At 33.5% G+C, this 20,765-nt stretch overlaps 1 protein-coding gene across 3 annotated transcripts in view; it reads right to left on the reverse strand.

Annotated features, from left to right (window-relative positions):
- Positions 1-20,765, reverse strand: part of LOC125061265 (DENN domain-containing protein 5B) — a 31,710-nt gene continuing 10,945 nt past the window's right edge. The window contains exons 10-24 of one of the 3 annotated variants that reach the window (XM_047666607.1): positions 19,610-19,759; positions 18,861-19,042; positions 17,439-17,650; positions 15,178-15,381; positions 11,067-11,223; positions 10,155-10,422; positions 9,778-9,813; positions 9,341-9,533; positions 8,166-8,416; positions 7,314-7,456; positions 6,247-6,365; positions 4,888-5,057; positions 3,612-3,794; positions 1,785-1,995; positions 1-922 (exon numbers count right to left, since the gene is read on the reverse strand). In XM_047666607.1, the coding sequence (XP_047522563.1) occupies positions 745-922; positions 1,785-1,995; positions 3,612-3,794; positions 4,888-5,057; positions 6,247-6,365; positions 7,314-7,456; positions 8,166-8,416; positions 9,341-9,533; positions 9,778-9,813; positions 10,155-10,422; positions 11,067-11,223; positions 15,178-15,381; positions 17,439-17,650; positions 18,861-19,042; positions 19,610-19,759 (2,657 nt within the window). In that variant the 3' untranslated portion in view covers positions 1-744. The remainder of the gene's footprint in view (positions 923-1,784; positions 1,996-3,611; positions 3,795-4,887; positions 5,058-6,246; positions 6,366-7,313; positions 7,457-8,165; positions 8,417-9,340; positions 9,534-9,777; positions 9,814-10,154; positions 10,423-11,066; positions 11,224-15,177; positions 15,382-17,438; positions 17,651-18,860; positions 19,043-19,609; positions 19,760-20,765) is intronic. The other 2 variants (XM_047666609.1, XM_047666608.1) reach the window with 2 other exon arrangements.

Consider the following 20,765-nt stretch of genomic DNA (forward strand, 5'->3'; position numbering starts at 1 on the left):
TTAGACATTTAATCTACTATTAATTAAAATATAAATAATATGTAAAGTCGGACATATTTCTCTTAAAATTTCTAAATTTTGAGGTAAACAACGTCGAGAAAGTTTAATTACCATAATTTCTGTCTAAAACTAAGCTAAGAATACGCCTGAAATAGTACAATGTTTTGTCTTTATCACTCACAAATAAAAAAAGTCACAATAAAATTTATAAAAAAAAAAAAAAAAAGTAATTAGTAAAAATGCATAAAGTATAACGCATGTATCATACTCTTATATGACTAAAGCACTAAAAACAGATTCCAGAACGAAAAATATTAAACAATTTAATAAAAAATCCCTATTGCAATTATATCTGGCTGCCTTGCGCAATTGCGCTAACTTAAATGCGCTGGTGGATCAACTCTTAATACTTGACAGATGACATGTCAGTTTGACAATTCATTTTTGTAATTTAAAATTTCACATCGTTTTCAAGTAATAATGCAAACTATTCGTATACAGACTGTCGGTAACATAGTTTTGACAATTCTATGTTACCGACAGTCTGTGAACAAACATCAAATGTCAGATGTCAGTGCCATGTCATTTGTCAAGTTTTATTTGTACCGCAGCGATTTTGAGCTAGCGCCACGCGCATCTAAGAGCTATCACTTAACGTTAGAAATTTTCCATCTCTTACTACAATTAAAGCAATCTTCTAAATCTGACATCGAATTTCACTGGAAATAACAGGTTCGCTTAAACTTAAATACCTTGAGTTAACGAGTTTTCTAGAACAATATCAAATTCATCGAGCGGTTCCAATATTTGCCTCAAAAACGTAAGTAAACCACGCTTACGAAGGAAGCTTTGTTCTTCATACATTTCTGTGGTCACGCGGGTCATTGACATCGGTACAAGCATTCTATGAAGCCAATGTTCACTGAAAAGTAAAAAAAAGTAATACAACTATACTACGCTTGGACAGGGGCTCAATTTTTAAATGGATTTTTTGTTTGACGGCGACATTAATGAAAATGTTAATTTTAACAGCGATGGCAACACTCTGCGCGGACTATGACAGGACAGATATGTTAACGTAAAATTGTAAACACCGTTAGATTGTAATCTATCTCGCGAGATTATAAACTGTCGAAAGATTGTGAACCTCAGCGTACTGTTTAAAATTTAACGTATTATTATTCGGTAGATAGTAATCTATCGATTAGATTACAATCTAACGGTGTTTACAATTTTACGGAGACAGATATAACCAAATAACATATTTAATTAAAATACGTTCTCATTTTTTAAATATTTTTACGTAGCGTACAAGTAAATTTAATGCTTATTTCCATTCATCCAAAAGTCACGATTGCAAAGATATGATTGAGAATTTAAAGAAAACACTTTTTTTACCGGATTGAAGTTATGTATTTACGTTTCGCGTGCTTTACAGCGTGCGTGGTCACGGTGACTGAAGACAAAAGGTGTTGAATGTCAAAAAGTATCACAGCTGTAGAAAAAGTTGTATTATCTGTATTTATTTCCCAGGAATTTATATCGACTAAAAGTTAAAACTCTATTTTTTTATAGATAGAGGACACGTCGGAAAAATTTTTAATTATGTAAAATAATTATAAGTTTATAATAATACATAACTTCAATCCGGTAAAAAAGTGTTTTCTTTACATGTGTAAAAGTTATGTTGAGAATTGCCAAAGTAGAAGACTTTTAATAGATATTAAATAACTTTAAGATCTATTAAAAATCACAATACTTAAATTTGGAAACCAAATACATACCGCAAGCTAAGACAAACAAATAACTGGAACTTTCCATCTTTTCCCAGAGTCCTTCCAACCGAATTGATCTCGTCCATTAAGTGGCAATAACACCTCCATATAGCTCTGTGCTCTTGGTCCTGCCGGCAATTGTATGCAACGCCACAACTCTTGTTCCCTTGCAAATTCCCCTCATCACACAAGCTCATCTTGAATTCGTCTTTCACTCTCACTGTTAAAGAAAATTCAAAACCTATATATATATATATAGTCAGCTAGTATATATATATATACTAGCTGACCTGGCAAATGTCGTTTTGCCATGTACAATGTACATATATCATTTATAATAAAAAATAGGGGTTGGTCGTAGAGGGATGAAAATAAGGGGTTGTATGTATATTTCAATGCTGTATCATAAAGAAATGAAAATATATCTTAAAATTTAAATTTTTTTGGGGTGGACTACCCTTAACATTTAGGGGGATGAATGATGAATAGATTTTGTCCGATTCTCAGACATACCCAATATGCACACAAAATTTCATGAGAATCGGTCAAGCCGTTTCGGAGGAGTTTATCTACAAACACCGCGACACGAGAATTTTATATATAAGATATTCTAGAAATTTCGCAAAGGAAAATACGCCACAGATTTTATATAACAGAGGGCAAACGGGCAGGAGGCTGATGTTAAGTGATACCGCCGCCCATGGACACATTGCTATACTCTGATTTTTAATTCCGTAGAATTCTGACATTTCATAGATGTTGCTACTAAAAATATCTCCACCGAAAAAGGGACAAATTTGACCCATTTGAAGGCCCAACTGAAGGTCAAATTTGACCCAAGGGGAATATAAAATAAAATGCAACGTATTTTTAAGGTTCTATCTAGAATAAATATAAATATTTCGGTAAGGTTAGGTAAATCTAAATATTTACTTAGTCAAGTGACCTAATACAAAAATAACAAATATTTCAATATCACAAGTAATATATCGAATTAACTTAAAGTACTTAATTTTATTCTTTAGCTGGTATCACTGTCTACTAATTCCAGGTTTAGTAAACCTTTTTAAAAAATGAATGTTATCTTAATTTTGCATTTTTTTACTGTTAGCAATGACAAGGCACTCAAAAAAATGGATACATTCTCTAACAAATAAAATGTATAAAATATGAATAGACTCAGTTGTTCAGACTCGTATTCAAATTGAAAAACGTGCCTGGCTAACAGGTTTGCCATCTCTGACATGTCAAAAAATTATAGCTGTCAGAATTCTACTGAATTAAAAATCAGAGTATACAAAGCTCGCGAGTGAGAGCGCGCGGAGGAGACTAAGAATTGGTTCGGAAATACTTCAGTAGCGAACATTATTGACATGTTCAATCCTATAGGTAAGTTAGAATTCGGGAGCTTAATATTAAATTCAAATGGAGTATCTAGATAATGCGATCTATTGAAAGAAAATCATGTGTACAAACATAATGCGTAGGTCTGAGTTTCATCATCGGACGTTGAGGCAGAATACGAAATTCCACCCGTATCACCTCGACGTCCGTCGTTCCACAACTGAGCGTTTTTCAAGGCAGTTTTTGCCGCGCACCACCACTATGTGGAACCAGCTGCCCACTGAAGTATTACCGAACCAATTCGACTTAGGGTTCTTCAAGAAAAGAGCGTATCAATTCCTTGAATGCCGGCAACGCACTCGCGAGCCTTCTGGCAATGAGTATCCATGGGCGACGGTATCACAACATCAGGCGAGCCTCCTGCTAAAAAAAGGCTGTTCAAGAATGAATTCTATTAAAATACACCTGCAGAATAGTTACAGAAAAACTTACTAAAATAGTCCCAAATAAAGAGATTCTTCCCAAACAGTCTTGCAGATTTGAAACCACACAGAAACGCTTGCTCCAAACATTTAACCAAGCCATTCTCGCCACACAATAACACGCTGAGTGAGTTGGCGTCTTTCTCCCGCTTTGTTTGATAATGCCATTTAACTATCGCATTAACGCAATCACCTAGAATATTGAGAAATAATGAAATATACTAAATTGTCGATCCTTTGTGCAGGACATATATCCGTTAGAGAAGATACCAAAACAAAAGAAATGCAAAATAAAAAACCCTAACGGTAATTTTAAATGTATTGAAATTTATTAAAAAAAAATATTTACATTACTATAGCTAACACAAAAGCAAACTTTATAAAAAAAATGATATTTTTGAAGTTATACTTCTTTAGGCGCGTTATGAAAAATTGATGAGAGTGAAATTTTACGATTGCGCGCGCACCGTGACACAAAGTTGTCAGTGTGATTATAGCGTGCGCGAGCGAGATGGGAATAAGACAATCTACAAGTAAAAAGAAATAGAATATGCGTGAAGTTAGCAAAGAATTTTCAATGACCATAATGACATTTACCTTTTAAACAAATAAAGGAGTTTTAATTATTTTTTCAAAGAAATTTAGCAATGTTTTTTTCACAAAGACCTATTGTTACTTAGTTAAAAGGTTATGAAACATACCAAGTTATTAAATTGAATTAATAATTGAATAATATACTAAATATTAAATATTAATAAATTGTTTACGTTAAATATTATTAATTAATTATATTAAAAAAAAATAAAGCAGGCCAAAGAAGTATAACTTCTTACGCGCGTACATAAGTACACGCACCCTTTTTTTTTATATCAAGTGGTAATGGTTATGATCAACCGAAAAATTTAGGACAAAGAACTAAATAGACATAGACATAACATTTATTACATACGAAAACACACACACATAAACACACAAAATAACAATACTTAAAGAAAAAATAAAATAAGACATATCAAAAACAATTTAAAAATTCCCTTTTGCCGGTTCGCTTCTAGTGTGCAATGTGTGTGTACTGTTGTTGTTATTTGCCCTGGCTCAGCATTATGCTGAGGAGCAAAGCAAATATTTTTTGTAGAATCATGTAATACAGTGCTACGTCCCGTTATGATATATGAGGTCAAGATATATAGATATATATGAGCAAATTTATTTTCATAATCCCAAATATATGATTTAATTATAATTACAAGTAGTTAAAAAGAAACAAACGATTGTTAAAAACTTACCAATCATATGCTGTATAGTAGAGGTTGATAAATGCGTTGTAGTAGGGGAAAGAGCCGCTTGCGCCTGTTCACTTTGCCTGGACTGACGTTGCCGAGATCTGGCTGCTACAAGCACCCTTTCAGTAGACCCGTCATCTACGCCTGTCCCTAGCCATCTGTTGCATGGGAATCTGGAAGGTAGGGGCATGTTGAGTCATATTTGTTTCAAAAGGGGAGATGGGCTTCTATACTATTTGAATTTTTTTTTATTGAAGTGAAACTTCTTTATCGGGGTTGGAAAAAATTTAGTGTAACATTTTTTCGTTACGCGTCACATTTTTCCGTTACGCGCCATCTTTTGAAGTGAAACTTCTTTATCGACGTATGGGAGAAATTTTGTAGCAGGTTACGCGCCATGTTGCTTTTTGAAGTCAAACTTCTTTATCGGCGTTGGAAAAAAATTTACACACATTTGTCACATTTTTCGGTTACGCGCCATCTTTTTCTTGTCCCTACCACGGTTGATCCGAAAAGATTCGAAGCCATTAGTAACAAAAATATATAATAACGAAAACAATGATAGTACCTAATACTAATAATTCTATTACAATTAATGAAATTCTGTAATAATCTTAGTACTACATAGTAGTACAGGAATAAGTTAAAATGAAATAATTGTATTTGTATTCATGTCTATGATAACAAAAGCCTTTTGTTAAACTTTATCTAATTTAACTTTATTTAACCAATTTCTGTAAAGTTGCATATAGTAGATCATTTTTCGAAAAATAAGGCCATAAAGAAGTTTCACTTCTTACGTGTGTACACCTAGTACACGCACATATTTTTTCTAATTGAAATACTATTTAATTAGGTTTTATTTATATTAGGTTTTATTATATTTCGACTTAACCGATTTTAATGAAAGTCGGAATAAGTAGTGTACCTGATTCAAAACATATAGCACACGTTAAACTCCAAAATAGATCAAAATTAGCCCAATCAGTCCAACCATTCTCGAATTTTAATACTAGCTGACCCGGCAATCGTTTGTTTTGCCATGTATATTATTTCTAGGAAGCATTTGTTTTAGTTTAATAAAAATAACTTTGGGTTGATCGTAGAGGGATGAAAATTAGGGGTTGTATGTATTGCTGTATCATAAAAAATATAATTTTGTTTTTCTATCAATTCTATCTTATCACTAAGGGGTTTGAAAGATAGTAGCCGATTCTCATATTGAATTTGCATAAAAAGTTTCATAAGAATCGGTAGAGCCGTTTCGGAGGATTATGGGAACGAATATTGTGACACGAGAATTTTATATATTAGATATAGACAATGCAATAGTATAGAATAATATAAAATATCAATACTTACAAATATGTATGACCAGTGACTTCGTTTCTCCCATATATATGATCCAGTAACCACCGTGGCGACAAGCCCGAGTTGTCGTGACCAATTCGTAACGTGGAAAGGATTCCGAGATTCTTATGCTGAAATTATTTCAACATTTTGACAATGATTAATTAATTATCATTATATAAATAATTATGTTTCTATTTTTTTTGAAAACAGAGTTGAAATATTATGTACAACCATTTAGGTGGGCCACAAATATCTGAATCTGTTATATATGATCACTAGCAGACCGGCCAAACGTTGCTGTGGCTAAGGCTTTTGTTATATTACATAGTAGCAAACTATTCAAGGGAAACGGTAGGAGAACACCAGTCATGGGGACCACTATGCTTTTTCGTGGATATGCCATTAAATTGTAGCTTATGTGAAACGTTGGTACTCAACACAGCGCCATCTGTTAGAATTGTGACTATCAAATAATTAACAAATAATTTGCAATTAAATAATATTGCGGGTATAAATTGAGATGTAAGCTATCCTATCTTTTAAGATCAAACCGCACACGGTGTGCAAATTTGATTGAAATCGGTTCAGTAGTTTAGGAGTCCATAGCGGACAAAAAACGTGACACGTAATTTATGTATATTAAGATATGGCATGTAGGTCATCAGCCTTTAGTGCCTTCGGCTTTTAAAAACTTATAAAAAAATAAAATAAATCAGTAGCGCTACAACCTCTTTAGGTCTGGGCCTCAGATTTCTGTATTTGTTTCATGATCAATCTAATAGGCAAGTAGGTGATCAGCCTCCTGTGCCTGACACACGCCGTCGACTTTTTGGGTCTAAGACATGTCGGTTTCCTCACGATGTTTTCCTTCACTTTTCGAGCGAATGTTAAATGCGCACATAGAAAGAAAGTCTATTGGTGCACAGCCGGGGATCGAACTTACGACCTCAGGGATGAGAGTCGCACGCTGAAGCCACTAGGCCAACACTGCTCACAATTTGTATATGGTGGTACATTTACTGAATACGCCATCTAGTGGTGTGAAGTGATCAAAATTTAAAACCTAGTTTACTCACATGAAAAACAAATTCGTTAGTGTTTCGTGGAATCGGTATCTTTGGTGTCGATTCTCCATTAGCCCCAGATATGGACAGCCAGCAGTTGGCAGTCGTTTGACTTGCCTTACGCGACGGCACTATGAGTACCCTATATGGTAACTCTAAAAAAAAGTAAAATTTCGGGTTCTATCACAAAAATAATATATAAACCGTTAAGTACGCATAGAGCGAAGTGCCTCCAGTGATGCCTATTTAGGGGTTTTCCCTCCAAATTTAGGGGAAATTAAGATGTCGTGGGGGAGTTAATGAGTTACCGTTGCTTAGAGCGATTTCAGGGGGCACTTTATATAGGATTTTTTTGCTCTTAAAAACGCAAGATTCTATACAATTTAAATGAAACCTAGAACGTAAAACAAAAGCAAATATAACTCCAAATTGGATAATTGACAAGAATTTATAAATGCAATATTCAACTCCTTGAAAATGTAGTTAAGTTATCGTATGAATTGAATTGAATTTATTATGTTTGCATTTTTTACGTTTGGGAGAAATTATTTTTACAAGAAAGACGGCCTATTTAGTCTTTGTCTTCATTAATTTTCTTCTGTTTTGTGTTATTCTGATGTAAATAAAAACATTTTTAAAGAGGTAAAAGCATCCCATAACGTGATTATCCCGTTTTGAGACCCTTAAGAAAGAAGGCAATATTTTTTTTATATCCTTATTTCTTCTATAAATTATTAATCGTGATATTTTATCTCCAAGCTCTTCATTGGTTATCGTTGACTGAATCTTTTTGGTCTCATAAAAAAATTAAAGTACAATTTACTGTGACTTTTCTAATTACTACAAATACACTAATACACTCACTTGTAGTTGGATACGTATTCGTAAAACAGTGATAGTCAACAGCATTCAACGTTAACAAGTGATATAGAAATTGTTCTCTCTCCTCTTCGCATCGCAAGAACGCAGTCCTTTTGTACTGGGACCTCAGTAATGTTGTGTCAGAGAGAAGTTCTCTTAGATGTTTTGATAACAGCTTCTTTTCTAGCGACAGTCTCACCCACGCACGGGCGTAACCTATTTCGGTTTTTATATCTGTCATGGCTTGTACATTTCTGGAAAAAGGATTTTTTTAAATTTATTTATTACAGCAACAAAGAAAATATTAGAGATAATGGTCAATGCAACTCCTGTGAATACATATATCGGTTTTACGATCATAATTAAGAGTGCGCACGTGTAAGCCGTGCATCTCAGAGCAAGAGCATATCAGCCAGCAATAGATGCCAGTTTTTTTGTTGACCAGGAGGCATCGCAGGCCCAAACTCTCTAACAAATATGAATTCTGTACCCTCAAAGTAACAATGTCTGGTACATAAGCGGGTGGAAAGGATACATTTTATACATACTCATTATATATTTACTCCTCTAATATTGAATCTCATTCTCGGACTGTAGCGACAATTTCGAAAGATGTAACATATGTGTAAAGAAATTAGGTTATAGCTAATAAAACACTTGAGTAGATTAACGCAATGATTTTGGTCTAGAACCCTGTCGAAGGGAAAGCGTAAAAACCGTTTGACGTTACCTAAAGTATAGATAGACACTAAATATTATATAACTTAAAGCATTATTTATATTTTGCATGTAGAAGTAAGGTTTTTTATTATCTAAATCTCGTACAGTTGCACCACTTCTAAAGATTTTAAAACAATTTTCAAACTCGGATTAGATCCTGAGATTACCGCATACAACGTCACAAACTTTATAATAGAAGTATAGATTACGTATGGCTCGAAGGACCAAAATTTACGGTTCCTATGTAACAGTGTGTTTATAACATAAATATAGTGTTATTTATTACTAACCCTTCAACGCGGGTATAAAGGATATAAAATACCTACTTTAATGCTAAAACAATGTCATATAAATGCTGAAGGGTGCCTTCTAGCTATACTTTTGGGGCGTAACTCCGACGATATAGGTAACTCTTACGCTATGACCCGTAAAGTTACGATCTAGTCGCAGCCACAAACCTCATGTCAAAAGTGAGATTTTCAGGCAACGCTCGTAAAGGATTATGAGGCTGGGACGACCTCCGTTCCAATGTGCTGGAGTTACTCAATCTGTCTCGAGAGCTATCTCGGGATCCACCTCGAGAGCTGTCCCTGGATCGATTTGTGCTTGTGCACTGCTGGGCTTCTACTTCAGCACCCACTGATGATAGGTCTGAAATATAGCACTCAGATCTAACTTAAAATGCCCCAAACGTTCAAAGGAATATAGCAGAAAATAAGTCATTGTATGCTACCAAATGTAAACTTAATCTACTTATTAGACATACTATGAATCTACTCTTAGGGACAATTTAAGGAATGACTATGAGTACAACGGCACTATTTTGTCCATTCCGTTCCCAATTCTTTTAATGTTATCAGAAAGAATGCTCCATAAAGAAAGTTGTGATACTTACAATCCAATCGTTTTCGTAAAACACACCAAGCCAAAGCTGCATGTTTAGAAAGTTTATATTGAGTATAAGAAAATAATTAATATGAACGGCAGACGCCCTAAAGTTATAAAGCAGTTTACGTTAAATAGCACTTTGTTTAAAGTATCATTACGGCATAGTAAAAGTGTATACGCGTGCGGAGATTGATGAAAAAGCAATCAAATTGGTATCAATTGGAACTGCGATTTCAATATACTTAAAATTATTGTGTAATAAAAAAATGTTTTTGGCTTTCAATTTTATACTGAAATTGTATATGTTGTATTAGAATAATAATGGCGATGCGAAATGAACAAACTTTATTCATCTTCATTCATGTATTAAATAATAAAATTTACCTGGCGTCAAATAATTAGGATCAATTGCCTTTGAATTATTACTACACTGCTCCAACTCTTGGTAATTCATTAAATGCATCCACAGAGCTGACTTCCCCATCTTATGCTGGAGTCCATGAGACCAGAGTCGTTCCAATAAATCACACAATGACGCTATCATTGTGCTTTCTTCTATTCCTGTAATTGATACTTCCGAACCTAAGCCTAAGTCACTCTCTTCTGTACCCATCTTCTCTAGGAGCATTCGTTTTGTTTTACTCTTGCACTCCTAAAAATAATGTTTTTTACTAACAACCTCCAGCGGTACTAAACTATAAAGCAATACTTCAAATCATTAAGATTATTGGTTCAAATATCATGTTTCATTTTCTTCTTATTTAGGTACAAATGCTGGTCCTCACAAACTTTACCTGATTTAATGTTTTGTTATGAAATGTTTCATATAATCTATTGCCTTTATAAAGACCACATAGTCATGACAAAATTACAAGCAAAACCAAATCATAATATCATTTAAAAAATGTTTTTTACTTGCACCATGTATCACGGTATAACTGTAATCTTACCCACAAAAGACTAGTTTTTTTTTCTAAATAAAATTGCACCATGTACCATATATATGTACCTGTACTAGTTACCCACAACACAGAGGCTTCCTAGTGGGGACTAGCGTTGGATCAGTTTTGTCACAACCATATTTCTGTCATGAATAAAGTATTATTATAATATAGGTAAGAGAACGTTGAACGAATGAATGTAACTCCAGTCCTCAAATGAATAGTAGTACAAACGAGATGAACTGGCAATTAACTGCCCGTCACTCTTTTTAAAGGAGTATTGAATAAAAGGTACTAAACCTCAAATAAGTATATGATCAGCCGTACATTTGCGGATATCGTAAGAGTCCAGTACCTTAAGAAGTTTCTCAACAAAGGTCCTATTATTTTGTGCAATTGCCGCGGGTGTAACATCAGTCGACAGACGCCTTCCAATATCACCGAGTAGCAACTCTGGGGGGCAATCTTTAACCTGCCATTTGGCATTTTTGATTCTCTTCAAACTATTTGTTCTGAAAACGAATTTCTTTGAGATCTTGTCCTAAGACACACAAAGTCAAGCGATGAATTGGACACTTACTAACGTGCTGGATTTTGATAGTGATAACGAAAACTCTTTATAAATAATATATTGCATTAACAACCTGTTTGGTACATTTGTGCATTAAGGTACAAGTTTGAGAATGCATAAAGCATGCCACTAACATACACAACATTGTCATACAAAATAATATTTTATTAAATATTGCCATTAAAATTTAGTACTCTATATTATGCTCAGCTTAGCTGCAATAAACATTTTAAAAACAAATACAAAATTATAAAGTATTTAATAGTCATAGAGCTTTAATTTATCCGTTAAGCGTGCTAGTTACAAAAACTGCATTGATATTACGAATTCATGATATTAAACGTGAGACGAATTTAATTATTATTTTTTAATTTCTATAAGATCAACAGTATAAAAGCCGTCGCGTAACTTGGCAAGATCGTAAACATGAGTCATCTTTTTGTCTCGCTTCTAAACGTACACGCACAACAAAATCTTGCCAAGTTACGGGCCGAAACTCACACGTACGTAGGTACATACTAGTGAAGACCATATTATTAAAATTATACTTAAAGATCTATGCCAATTACAATGAGCATTTAACAAGCACATGCTTTGCACGTGCATAGTATATAACATGCAATATCACAAAAAAAAAACACATACAATGTTTAAACTAAATTAATTAGAAAAACTAGCTGCATTGCTATGTAGCTAAAGTTTATATAAAAGATTTTTACTTAAATAATAATAAATATGAGATTCTTTAACTTTGTAAAGGATCACAGATAAGTAATAAAATTCATAGGTACAATGTTAAGGCAATATGTAAAAGGATCATTACTCTATCATGAGTTTAACGAGGAATATCTGAATACTATGTCAATCTGTCTTAGCAATTATAAAATAGTCTTACAATAAAGTTGTTTAAAATAAAGGAGGCGTTATGCACGAGATAGAGAGGCCGCATGTGGAAGATGAAATAGCCACGACGGCGGCGAAAGATGACTTAAGACAGGAACATAGAAAATTTTTGAAGTTATACTTCTTTAGGTGCGTTTTGAAAAATTGATGATAGTGAAATTTTACGATGCGAGCGCACCGTGACACAAAATTAACAGAATGAAGTTGCCCACGGAAGATGCTACGGCATTGGACATAATTTAAAAACAACATTCGAATAATAATAGAATTTATGTTACACTTAATGTAAGAGAATAATAATAAATATTTATTTATTTAATTTTCAAATGTAAACTGAACTACTGACTATAATGACTCCTTTTCCAGTCTTTGATTATTTAATTGTAATTAATTATTTGCATGCAATCAAATTTAATAATGCCAAAGAAGTATAACTTCTTACGCGCGTTCATAAGTACACGCGCCCTTTTTTTATTTATTTAGCTTAGGAAATTTGTCCTAAAACAGAAGTGGCAGTGGGTGGGGTATATAGCCAGATAGACAAAATATTGAATTTAAAGACTATATGAAAGAGAAGAAGGAGAAGAGGGGGCCCTAGAAAAAGGCGAAGAAGATATAGAAGCCTTAGCAGGAAGCGAATGGAGAAAGAAACCCATGAAAAAAGCTTGAGGCCTTCACTCGTGGAGGGATTCCGATCAATTAGGAGTTAGTTAGGATAACGAGAAAAATAATGTATACTGTTAACATTTGTAAGGATTGGAAATAAACGGGCTTTATTATTATTATAGGAAAGTATGAACACGGTGTTTTTAAAATAAAAATTTTGATTAACTATTTAGTTAAACGTTTGTTATTTTAAACGAGATTCTAATACAAATATTTTTATGAAGATACTTTGTCAAATTCACGATAGAGCTATTGGGCTTGAAACTTAACGACAGGCGTGACCGACTAACGCCAAACGAATGTGTATGAAAATGGTCACGTGATAAACCGTGTGCTTTAGTCTTTCTCATACAAATACCTTTAGCGGTAACGGGCCACGCAAGATATAGTGATTTTATCAAGACAAAAACGTATAAACATTTTTTTTACAAATTAAACATATATTTTATAAACAATATGACTTGGTCACAGCAAATAAATAGTCCACCACTGGTTTCAAATGTAGTGTTTTCATGCCTATATATATTATACCTTTATGTAAAATATATCATAAACACTTACAATAGGGCCAATTTAATAGATAACATTTGACATCTGTCAGTTTTGGCATAGTAAGGTGACTTGCTTAAAACATCGATTTAAGTGAATGAAATACTAACTTCAAATATTATTTGAACCGAATACGGTTATTATGAAAAAGTATTTAAAGGTTTGGATTTCGTTATTTTTACATTAAACTAGCTGCCCGCGCGAACTTCCTTTTGCCTTAATATGATTTTTTTACTTAGCCTGCCTTTTCAGTAGCTACATATGGAACATCTTGCTACCCCAAAGAGACTATTACGCTTATCCGAAATGAAAACCTAAGTACGAAATTTTTTCAATACTTTTCTCAATGAAAATCATCAGAGTTCAAGGAATAAATTAAAAAAAACCACTCGAATTGGTCCGGCCGTCTTCGAGTTTTGAGCTTACTTATATGACGATTTAAAAAAAAAATTGCTATAATCACAATGTTATTAATGTATGGTGTACAAGTAATTTTAGTTAAAGTTCCTATATTTTTGTTCTTTATTTATTTTTTGCTTGCTTGCTTGTAATTTATATTTAATAATATAATTGATGTATTACAAACGTCATATTATGATGTATTTTTACATAGAACTTATGAAGTGTAACTTTCGGTTTTTGCCACATCACATTAAAAAGAAAATGGGTTCACTTAGAACATTGTAATGACGTTCTGTTCTATTTAGACCAGATATTAGTCATGTTTAGTTTGGTTTATTAGTATAAGTAAATCGTAAAATCACCTTTTATTGTCATATTCCAATAAATATGTAATCGAAATTAAGAACAATTTTGCAGTTTCAACTTCGAAAAAATAAACAATAACAAAGTTACCTTATTTAAGTTTGATGAGTCAAATGTGATCTAATAAATTGAAATATAAACACAAATACATGCTCTAACCCAAAGCAAGTACTTTTCACAACAACAAATATAAACTTCAAACACATGATATAATAATGTTGCCAGTTCTGATGAAATACAAATAAATAGTTTTTACAGCGCTTCACTGCGTACAGATTAGACCAATAATATTGTCTATGGTTCAAGTTCTAAATGTCACATTTTTACTTGAAAAGTTTAGTCATCAGAACTAGCAATGATGTTTATTTACATGCATTAATGGTTTTAATAAATTTATAACGCAATATCGGATTTTTGTAGAGATAAATGGATTTTAACGTAGACGAAATGTCTTTCATATTCTTTAATAAAAAACTTCGGTTCAAAATTGTTATATTACAATTGCCTTATTACGCATTAATTTCATCTTTATTACAAACACAATTTATCAAATACTGATATACCAAATCCATTTATCCATCAAGGATATACTATAAAGAAGCCGCACAAACACGCATGCGCAAGATGACGCTCTTGAATCTTAAGGATATTTAAAAGTGAATGGAGACAAAAATTTGACAACTACGTCTTCATTTCAGCATGTGATGAGCAAATAGCAACTGCTACCTGCTAATAGCAGCCCGAATGTGTGCTGTTATGTACAGATGTTCCATTTAACTTGCGAATAATCAAGCAGGGAGTTTCCCTTTGAAGAGTTCGGTCACCATTCCATCTCTATTCACCAATCGAGGGTCCCGAGTTTGCTATTTTAATTCTTTGCTATGTGACGTGAAGTTTTTGCAATGCATAGAGTATAACCCCAATTCATTGCCGTTCACGTTTTCTATAAACGAATTTAAAAATGGAACAATTGAAATAGCAGACTCGGGTTAAGCGCGACTAGTGATCGCACCTTCGATCGGACGTTGGCGGGGGTGCGAGTGCGTTCGCGTCTAAACGGGCAGGAAACGCTCGATAGTACGCAGCTCGATGCGGAAGCCTTTCCCCCGGGGCCCCAACTTCCAATTCAGCGGGGCTCCACACACTATTAGCGGAGGCAGCGCCGGCCCACACGCTGTAACCGCGTGTAGCTAGTCCCCCTTCACCCAGACGACGTCTGCAACAACGCGGGCCCCTAAGCACTAGCATTGACTTATTCTAACCCATAAGATTTTGAAATCTTCCTATATCCAATGATATTATTAAATATGTTATACGCTCATTTAAAAAATATGTCATATATGGCGTATTAACACACCTACTAGTATCATCACCCATATCATTCAGCCTAAACCTATAGTTCTCGACACGTAAGTTGGTAGTAGTAATAATTTCAGATTTTATCCGCATCACCTTGATGGCTGAAGTTTCACTAGATATTATCTATTGCGAACTAGAGAACTAAGAATCTGCTTTAGTGGAGGTCTTCTTTGAGAGATAGGACCTACAATTATTAAAAAAGAGAGCTTACTGCTTCCTCAATCAGCACCCATTAAACTGGGTATCCACGATGTTTTAAGGCTCGTTTGCTCATATTAAAGATATTCTGATTCGTATACGCGCAGTTTCCCCCCACCACAACTTGCCAAGTTACATGCCGAGACCAAAATTATTATCAAAACCGCCCAAAAACTTCAGCTCTCTTAGTGCCTAATTCCAAATTTGTTCCCGCTAGGAGACATGAAAATATTAATTATGAAACCATGCAAATTATTCAATTCCATACAATCTCCCAACTGTGCAATATCAAAGCATTAGTATGCATTGCATAAGTTCAGTGCTTGAGCGATATGCAAGGACCATTATGGTCTAAGATCCCGCTATACAACGACCTTCACCGAGATGCTTATTTAATGAAACTTATTTTATATTTAATTTAATATGTCAATAAATATAATCCATATGGGTTGCCTAGCAAATTTCAGTCCAGAGTATTTTTAATTAATTTAAAAAAAAAATATTTTTTTAAACATTTCACCGGTATGATTATTAGATAAATTCTATACCAATCGAAAGTATGAAGCCCATAGAATATGCAAAAGTTAGGTTGTTTTTAATCAATTAATTATTTATGTGTATATTTTTTATGTGACACTAAAGTATATATATACATCTTTAGTATAAAAGAAGGTTATAGTGATACATATATAATACTACCCTGATTAAAAATATTGATTGAAAAAAGTTCAAAAAATTTACTACATGCTAATTATAAAAAAAAATTTTTTTTTAAATATTAATTAAACATACTCTGGACTGAAATTTGCTAGGCAACCCATATGGATTATATTTATTGACATATTAAATTAAATATAAAATAAGTTTCATTAAATAAGCATCTCGGTGAAGGTCGTTGTATAGCGGGATCTTATACTATTAGTAATGATTAATTTTAAGATATTCAACGCAAACTTTATACATCAAATGTACGTAACGACGTGCAGAAACCATTCACCCTCAGAGACTTAGCGCTATTGACTCCCAAATGTCAAAAACCTATTGGATTTGACACACCGAAGTGACAAAGCCTAAGTCTGACACTTACCCAAACACGAGGTCTGGCACGTTTCTGATTATGAAAAGCGACCAGGGAAACAGATTGAGACATCTAATACCAATCTCCAATACCAAAGGTTGAAGGTTTATTTCTTGACTGGTAAAAAGTCCCTTAGGGTGCGTACAGACTATGTAACATATTATATAACTTGTGTTTTATAACACGTCCACATTATGTAACCTTGTTATTCAACATTATAACATAAAACAATACTGTACACATTAGAATAACAATGCAATATAACAATGTTATATAACCATTTTAAATAACAAAAGAAAAACAAAAAAACGTAGATGCTGGGTTCGTCCTAGCATACATATCAATAACATGTTATTATAACATGTTTTATAACATTCAGTGTCCACATTATCTGAAACATGTTGTATAGCAATGTTGTATAACATGTTATGTTATATAGTCTGTACGCACCTTAAAAACTGCTTAGTTCGACGTACGTACGTGACGTACGGGACGTGACGTACGACTAAAACTTGTAATCTGACTGGACGTACGATGCAAATCTTAAGTCACAAACCGTCACAAAACTTTGCATGTAACAATACATTAAAAACTGGTTTAAACCGGTTTTATATAATTTTTGATTACACAGTACTTACCTAACAATTTTAATCCTGTGCTCAAATACTTGGAGATTCGCATCAAATTCGCCCCAATTCGCCATAATTTTGTTGTCGATTAAGGTCGCAAACATCTGAGTTTCCAAAAAACGTGAAAGGAATGGTCTATGCCTTTGGGGTTGGTCAGACAAAAATGATGCTTTATCAAAATTCACCATAGACTCGCGGGATGACAGCCACGAATCCCGATCCTGTAGATGCAAATGTTAATTTTTACTTAGTATTGTCTTTTATTCACATAACCTTTACACATTTAAAGAAATCACTTTTTTACCGGATTAAGTTATGTATTATTATAAATTTATAATTATTTTACATAATTTTAAATTTAATCGACGTTACACGTGCTTTACAGCGTGCGTGCGTGACACCGACACACCGTGAGCCATTTCTGCCAAAACCCTCCATCTTTTAGTCAATACCAACTACGGGGAAATAAATACAGATAATACAACTTTTTCTACAGCTGTGATACTTTTTGACATCCAACACCTTTTGTCTTCAGTCACCGTGACCACGCACGCTGTAAAGCACGCGAAACGTCGGATAAATTTAAAATTATGTAAAATAATTGTAAATTTATAATAATACATAACTTCAATCAGGTAATAAAGTGTTTTTTTTTTAAATTTTGACTTATCTAATTACGTTTTAATTTTAATGGTAACTGTGTTGGCTTCAACGTGCGACTCTCATCCCTGAGGTCGCAGGTTTGATCCACGGCTATGCACCAATGGACTTTCATGTGCACATTTAATATTCGCTCGAACGGTGAAGGAAAACGTGAGGAAACGGATTGTTTTAGACTTAAAAAGTCGACGGCACGTCAGGCACAGGAGACTGATCACCTACTTGCCTAGTAAATTGAAAAATGATCTTTTAACAGATCTAAAAAGATTGTAGCGTCACTGATTTGTTTATTTTAACTATAAGTATAGACCTTCACTTATGAATGTCAATATAACTATTGTGTTGAACGTCTTATAAATATTGACGTTCATAAGTGTACGTACGTATTTTAAGACCTTAACCTCTTGGAGTATTTTTCTCCTTTTGGTATATTTTTAGTGTTTTGTTGAGTATGAAATCCAAAAATATCGTCTACAACCGATTAAAAAGAGTGGTGGAGAGTTTGTTGCCAGTTCTTCTCTTCCGTTCTAGGCCCTTGATTTAAGAACTGGCAGTAAATGTAAAATTAGAAGCATTTAATTTGTATTTTTTTGACATTCATAAGTGTACATTGTGTTACCTATGTGAATAAATGATTTTTAACTTCTAAACCGATTGAAGTTTCATTATGGAATGCGGACCGTGTTTATTAGCATGGCTTTTTCAATGTAAAATGGTAACCATGGTAACCGTGTAACACAAATCTATCCTCCACTAACGGTCGTGACTTACCTGATCAGGCATAATAACGAAGTTTTCATACATTAGGAACATATGAACGAACCGATTCAGGAACGTTTCTCGTATACCTATATTAAAACGAATATCTTCATTGTATTGATCTTCATCGTTGAGTATTATTTTCTTGGTCGTTGGCATCACTGTCTCTGAATCAACATCGTCTATATTGACACCTGAAAAATATTTCCTATTACATGACACTTAAATTTACCTCGTCTTTAAATTTATTTTCCCCTTTAACGCCCGAACCCAATAATTAAGCCTCAATCTCAGATTGAAAACAATGTGAGATCAGACCGTGACAGTCGATCGATCTCCTATCTGCATCCCAATAACCAAACCCTACGAAGACAATCCATTTTTGGCGACAGATAAAATGCTCTTTGTCGATTCATTTTACCGAGTTAACACTTATATTTGATAATCAATGTAAACCAAATAAAGAAAATAAAACCGTACAAATAACATTAAAACCTTAAATATGATTGTTTTATTTTTAGATAAAAAATATTGTGAAATTAATTAAAAATATTCTACACTTTTATACTGAAATTATTTATTTTAATATTTATTCATATTATATATATATATATTATATTATAATGACGTAACAGTGTTATCATATAATGTTTTTCTCAATGGTTCTCTTTCGGCACAGGCTCTAGGGATAATTTCAGACTTTCTAACATTAATTAAGATATTTATTAATCAAAAGAAATAATATAATATTAAAAACTCACCAGTTCGCTTAACAATATCAACGATCCGTTGCAAGGCGTCTAATCTCCTCGGATGACGTCTCGTAGGGGAACTGGGCGGCGACGCGTTTAGCGGCCTACTTTCATCCCACTCTAACACATCGTGGAATGAGTGTTTGCGACGAAGACCGCCTGATAATTTAAATAATATTCAATACACAGTATAACATTTACGTCTAGTACGAAACTCGACTGTAACCTGTAAACCCATAGACTCACACCGACAAAAGGCAAGTGCGCTACCGGCTTTTAAGTATCGAAACGCACATTTCTTAAGGACCGATCTGGTCGACAAAGGGAGCGTTCAAGTATAACGTAACGCAATTTTTGGAGATTATTGACCCCCTCCCCATGTAACGCACCGTAACATTTTTCAGTACCCAAGTATAGTAAAACGTTTCGTGACCACCTAGTGACTCTTTAGTTACTATTATGTAGTGTAAGTCGAAAAATTAAAAAATATTAACTATATTATAGTAATACTTGAACGCTCCCAAACTCCAAAAAAGTACATTGTTTCTTTCCATATTTCGTCATCGTTTCTTGAAGTTGGGAGAGTGGAAAAAATATATCGTGGACTTGAGTAGTTTATGTATCCATTTTGAAAGATCGATACACGATTAAACAACTTCGCTTGATAGAAAAAAAATCCGAACATAGCCAATTTTTGACACTTTGAATTCATTTAAGACGAAAATGTATATAGAACCTGATTTTGAAATTTACACGATATATTTTATCGCAAGCCAAGTAAACCATTTCAGAAAAAAAGGGTGCGTGTACATATGTACGCGCGTAAGAAGTTATACTTCATTGGCATTATTAAAAATAATTTTTAATTGCATGCAAATAATTAATTACAATTAAATAATCAAAGACTGGAAAAGGAGTCATTGTAGTCAATAAAGTTCAGTTTACATTTGAAAAATTAAGTAAATAAATATTTATTATAATTCTCTTACATTAAGTGTAACATAAATTGTATTATTATTCGAATGATGTTTTTAAATTAATGCCGTAGCATCTTCCGTGGGCAACTTCATTCTGTTAATTTTGTGTCACGGTGCGCGCGCAACGGAAAATTTCACTCTCATAAATTTTTCATAACGCGCCTAAAGAAGTATAACTTCAAACAAAT

Source organism: Pieris napi, chromosome 23 (genome assembly GCF_905475465.1).
Source record: "Pieris napi chromosome 23, ilPieNapi1.2, whole genome shotgun sequence".
Lineage (NCBI taxonomy): Eukaryota > Metazoa > Arthropoda > Insecta > Lepidoptera > Pieridae > Pieris > Pieris napi.